The 5832-nt window shown below is 35.1% G+C and overlaps 1 protein-coding gene across 1 annotated transcript; it reads right to left on the bottom strand.

The window, feature by feature from the left end:
- Window positions 1–725: 725 nt before the first annotated feature.
- Window positions 726–4665, bottom strand: LOC121742614. Its single transcript, XM_042135810.1, has 4 exons — window positions 4444–4665; window positions 1812–3808; window positions 1658–1741; window positions 726–922 (listed from the first exon to the last, which is right to left on the bottom strand). Exons 2-3 carry the CDS (start codon window positions 2410–2412, stop codon window positions 1674–1676), a joined length of 669 nt encoding a protein of 222 aa, XP_041991744.1. The 5' UTR covers window positions 2413–3808; window positions 4444–4665; the 3' UTR covers window positions 726–922; window positions 1658–1673.
- Between the last annotated feature and the right edge of the window lie 1167 nt (window positions 4666–5832).

The raw sequence follows: 5832 nt of genomic DNA, 5'->3' as shown, positions 1-5832 counted from the left end.
CTGCTGTGGCTCCACCTCCACTGAAGCACCACCTCTTCTCTCAATCAAACAAGGCATGCTACTCTCATCAAAAGTAACGTCCCTACTAACTATGAGCTTGCCATTACTTGGCTCTGGACACCACAACCTAAATGCCTTGGAGCCACTTTGATATCCCAGAAAAATACTCCATAAAGCTCTGGAATCAAGCTTTCCTTGTCTTATATGAGCATAAGACTTGCAACCAAATGGCTTCAACTTGGCAAAATCTGGTGGTCTGGCATACCAAATATAGTCAGGGATGCCAAAATCTATGGCCGAAGATGGGCTCATATTGATTGTCCTATTCATTCGTTCTGCAATGCCATTCTGTTGTGGATTTCTGGGAGTTGTCCTGTGCCGCTTGATTCCCTTATTCTTGCAGTACTTAGTGAACTCTGATGATGGATATTCCTAGGGGTGGGTCGATACGATATATCGTATCGAAAATGTTGTATCGTATCAAAAATATCGATATGAAAGAATTTCATATCGTTATCGTATCGAAAGTTTTGATATATCAAGCTTTCGATATGGATAATATCAATATCATTATCGTATCGATATTTTGATGTATCGTACCGAAATTCGATATATCGTTAAGAACGATATATCAAAGATCGATACAATATATTGAAATATTGTTATCGTATCGAATACCTGTATATCGAAAAATATAATTTCAAAACTGAAAAATGACACAAAAATTAATAAAACTTCAACACAATAGAATAAATAGTGTTCTTATCTCCATAATCAAAATACAACACAACTAAGTACAAAAAAACACCATAAAGTTTTAACAAACTCCATCACAATAATTAGCAAAAACTAGTAGCTGTCTTGATCTTGATTCTTGAACACCAAACCCTTCATCTTGTCGAAATTATCTAGCAATATTAACCTACATAATCCAAGACCAAGAGAGATGAGAGATTGGAATTGAATAAATAAATGGGCATATACAAATTAGATATACAACACAAAAGAAGTAGACATTTAATTGACAAATTACAAACACAAATGAGAGAATAGCAATGACTATATTTTGCTAGAAGTGTTACATAATAATTTCATTGTCATGGATAACTTAGTCACTTGACTAATGGCTCAATTCCAGCCATCATCCCAAGATTTGCATACTATAATCTTCACAGTTGCCTTTGAAATATCATCTCAATGGTTTAGATAACACCAAATTTCAGTAACTAGCCAAGAAAGCTTGCAGATAAAAGAGAAGTTTAATCACGAAGAGTCTATCAAATTTAAGACTAATACCTCATCATTTGGTGGATCAACTAGTAGAAGATATCAAAATGTCAGATGTTAGCGGATAGTTTAATGCAGTGAGTTTCATATCAATGTTATCAAATAAATAAATGATTTAAACTATCCGCTTTAGCAAAATGAGAGCTCTGCAAACACAAGCTAAAATCAAGGTCTAGAACAATAGACCAATCCTGTCATATCTTCTCATGTAGTACTACTTATGAACTCAATCACAATTTATAAATCAAAGTTTATAATAATAGACCAATCCAGTCATATCTACTCATATAATTTACTTACGAACTCAATCTCAATTAAGAAGCCTAATGGCTACCACATATCAGATAGCAACCAAATTTAGGACTAATACCTTATCATTTGGTGGATCAACTAGTAGAAGATAAATTTGGAGAACCATCTCGAGTCTCTTGAGTAATGGTTGAGTGACTTGAGCCTAAAAAGAAACATAAAATAGAATTAATAATATATGACAAATAAAGTTTATAAATTAAAGAAACACTTACTTTTTTCAATTTCTTCAATTTCTTGATAAAAAGCAAGGTCATCATCGGTTGGATCCTTGTATAAGCTAAAATCATCCTCTTTGAGCCAATCATTGGTGCACACCAATGCCTCAACCATTTTTGGACTCAAACTAGTCCTAAATGGATCTACAACTCTTTTGCCCAAGCTAAAAGCGGATTCACTAGCTACGGTTGAGCTTGGAATTGCAAAGATATCTTTTGCAATGAGCGAAAGGATTGGATACCTTGTTCCACTTCCTTTCCACCATTCTAAAAGATTAAAACATGGATTAGACCGCTTCTCCATCTCATCGGCTAAGTACTTATCCACTTCATTAGATATTTGATTTAGTTGGTCTTGAGAAACTTCTTCTTGAACTCCATTATACAATTCATCAAAAAGACCCGAACCACCTAGACCAATATCATCTCCATCACCACTATTTTCTAGAAGTGGTTTATGAGTAACCAATGTATCACTCACTCCCTTATACTCGGCCCACAAAATCACCAAGTCATTTTTAAATCGATCACACAACTCTCGAACCTCTTGGTTAGAATCTCCAAATCTCTTCAATTTCTTCACACTAAGTTGAAGCATTTTCAGCTTGTTCCTCGGGTTCAAAATATTGGCAATAAAAATAACTGGATTCCTTTTATTACTTGTCAAATTTCACCTTCATTGCTTTCGCAACCTCTGACATAATCGGATCCGAATCATCACATTTTTTTCAATCTCGATTTGTAGAGCAAACATAGATACATAAATCATTTGGGATGTAGGAGTTTTTGATGCACTTAACTCTAAAGTGACATCATAAAAATTCTTGAGAAAATGAACAAATGCTTTTGCATTATCCCAATCCTCTTTAAGTGGAGGTCCCATTCTTTGTTTACCCTTGTCATCGTTTTCATCAAAGTATCTCTAAAAGGAATTCATTCGTCAGCCATTCTTCAAACACCCTTCTATATTTCAATGCAATATCAAGCATTTTATATGTTGAATTCCACCTCGTTTTCACATCCATGAGCACCGTTGACATACAAGAAAACTTGGCTAGTACCGCATACTCTCTAAATTTACTCAATCTAGAAGGGGAAGAATGAATAAACACAACAACATTTCTTATAGACTTAATTGCACAATTAAGCTCCTTTAATCCATCCTTGACAATCAAGTTGAGTATATGACAAGCACATCTCAAATGCAAATAATTTCCATCAAATTGCAATGTGTTTTCAATATGCAATCTTTTCTTCAAATAATCAATCGCACTATCATTCGAAGAAGCATTATCAACCACAATGGAAAATATTTTTTCTATTCCCCATTCTCTCAAGCAAAACTCAATCATCTTGCCTATTTCTTCCCCAACATGACTAGTGATTTTCGTGAAATTAATTATTCTCTTAAGTAATTTCCAATCACTATCTAGAAAGTGAGCAGTCATGACCATGTAATTGATATTCTGAATTGATGTCCATGTGTCTGTAGTAATACTCACTCTTTGCCCATTTGAGCACACTTTTAATTCTCTTCTTTATATCTAAAAACAATTAAAAAATACTCACTCTTTGCCCATTGAGCACACTTTTAATTCTCTTCTTCATATCTAAAAATAATTCAAAAACCATACCTGCTACCTTCTTTCGGTCGGGAATTCGAAACCTTGGTTCTAATTCATGGACAAGCGCAACGAATCCTTTTCCCTCAAAAGCCCGAAAGGACACTTCATCTGTAATAACATATTCCGTGACTGCAGTAGTTGCATATCCCTATTTTTCTTTCTCCTTGACTCGTTTTCTTCGTTGTTTTTTCGAAGTGCTTCCAATATTGACTTCTACCTCTCTTTGTAGGAGCTAAAGGAAGTTTTTCTGAGGAATCTTCTGCTAATCGTTTTCTACTAGTACCATCATCATTTGTTGAAGTGATTTGTTGCTTTGATGGTTCAGAAGTAGGTGGCAGTTGATGCGAATGAGAAGCTTCTGATTCCATTCTGAAAAAATAACAACAAAGTGAATATCTTATGTCTCTTATCTTATTTTTATGGATAAGCAGCAATAAAGTTGAAAGAGGTTTCCAACACTACAAAATCAAATATATTGGGTTTGAAATCAAACTGTCGAAGTAGTTTCTAAACCATTTCCTTTAACAATAAAATCAAATAAAAAGAATCTGGCCTAGAGCTCAGTTATGATTAATTAACAAGGGCCCCAAGACTTGCCATAAGCAGTATGGCCCATGTTTGGGAAGTTAAGCTATGTCTGTCGCACACAACCATTTCTCGAGTGTTAAAAATATTAACTAATAAAGTTAACAAATAAACTAGATAACGTTTAGTGAAAATGATGAGATATTGCTCCTTAATATCTACACATATTGAAGACATATTGAGAACGATTGGATTTGGAGTATACGGAATACTTTTCGTTTATAATGCTGATGCATTCATATTTAATCACTACTTCATTAAACCCATTGCAAACAAATAGCATATCACATTTGTACAACAACTTGGTTTCAAATAAAAAGTGACCGACTTAATTTGGTAAGATAATTAAAGAATGGAATCATCTTGGAAGTTTATAAACCATGAAATTGCTTATATAGAACATAAATTAAAATACTCACTTAATTACTTTGAGTCTACTGGAGCTGAAGGGCTGTAGAATATAGGAGCTGCAAGTGCAGCCGCTCGCCGGAGATAAGAGATGCGGTGGGGAGCGTCTGGAGGACGTCGCCGGAGATGGACCGTGGAGGCATGGACGACGAATTGTGAGAGAATCGTGAGAGTGAGAGTGAGAGCGAGATTGAGAGATAGACGGCGTGAGGTGAGCGATAGGGTTCCAAATCCTAATTCCTATTAGGGTTTCATATATATATTTTCTAAATATATTAATGAATTAAATGGATTTATATATGTTTATAATTTTAAACTTTAATATGTATTGAATTTCAACATGTTTCGATATATACGATATATATCGTATATTCGATATAAAACGATATATCGCGATATAAGGAAATTCATATCGTTATCGTATCGAAAACTTACGATACGGTATCGTATCGTATCGAAAATTCGATAATTTTTTGATATTTTTTAATACGATAAGAGCGATATATCATTTTTTCGGTATTTTTCCCCATCCCTAGATATTCCAATCTATACTCGGTTCTTAAACATTTCAGAGCAATCCCTTTCTCTCTTTCCACCATCCGATGTCATTCTTTGAAGAAACCAAAGGCATCAGACTTTTCTTTGAGAATCTAAACCCACAATTTCCTTGAAAAATCATCTATTATAGTCATGAAATACCTTCCTCCATTCATCGTGGGAGGCTGAGAAGGCCCCCAGATGTCACTGTGAGTATAGTCAAGAACTGACTCAGAGGTGTGTCTTCCCTTTGGAAATGGAAGCTTCTTACTCTTTCCCATCATACACTGCTCACATTTGCTCAAGTCCACTTCTGCTTCAGACTTGATAAGACCTTTCTTGATCAGTTCTTTCATTCCCTTTGTGCCCAGGTGGCCCATTCATACATGCCACAATTTCAGATCAGCAGATAATCTCTCAGTAGAGTTAGAGGCTCCAGATATTACCTCAACTGGCAGATAGTAGAGGATCTGTCTTCTAACTGCAGTCATCACCACCTTTTCTCCTTTGCTAATCATCATGAGCCCATTACCTGATCTGAAACTAAAACCTCTTGATTCAAGAACACCAAGAGATACAAGATTTCTTTTAATTTCTAGAATGAATCTGACTTCAGATAGCTTTATCAGTGATCCATCTGCTAGTCTCAGCATTATACTGCCAACTCCTCTGATTGAACATACTTGATTGTTCCCAAGTAAAACTGATCCATTTGATGTTTCAAAATCTTGAAACCATTATTTGTGTGAACTGATGTGAAAACTGCAACCTGAATCAACAATCCATTTATCCCCCACAGATCCATCAAGAATGATCAAAATCTGATGAGGTTCCTCAGCTTGCACAATATCAGTCGATCCTTG

Source organism: Salvia splendens, chromosome 7 (assembly GCF_004379255.2).
Source record: "Salvia splendens isolate huo1 chromosome 7, SspV2, whole genome shotgun sequence".
In the NCBI taxonomy this organism is placed as follows: domain Eukaryota; kingdom Viridiplantae; phylum Streptophyta; class Magnoliopsida; order Lamiales; family Lamiaceae; genus Salvia; species Salvia splendens.
Note: the sequence above shows the minus strand (reverse complement) of the source record. Positions and strands in the feature narration are given on the sequence as shown.

Bases quoted from the DNA above. Each gene is read 5' to 3' on its own strand.
- LOC121742614 (XM_042135810.1), bottom strand. From the start codon at position 2,412: ATGCTTCAACTTAGTGTGAAGAAATTGAAGAGATTTGGAGATTCTAAC. The intron at 1,742-1,811 runs GTAAGTGTTTCT...GTTTCTTTTTAG, and splicing joins AATTGAAGAAATTGAAAAAA to GCTCAAGTCACTCAACCATT.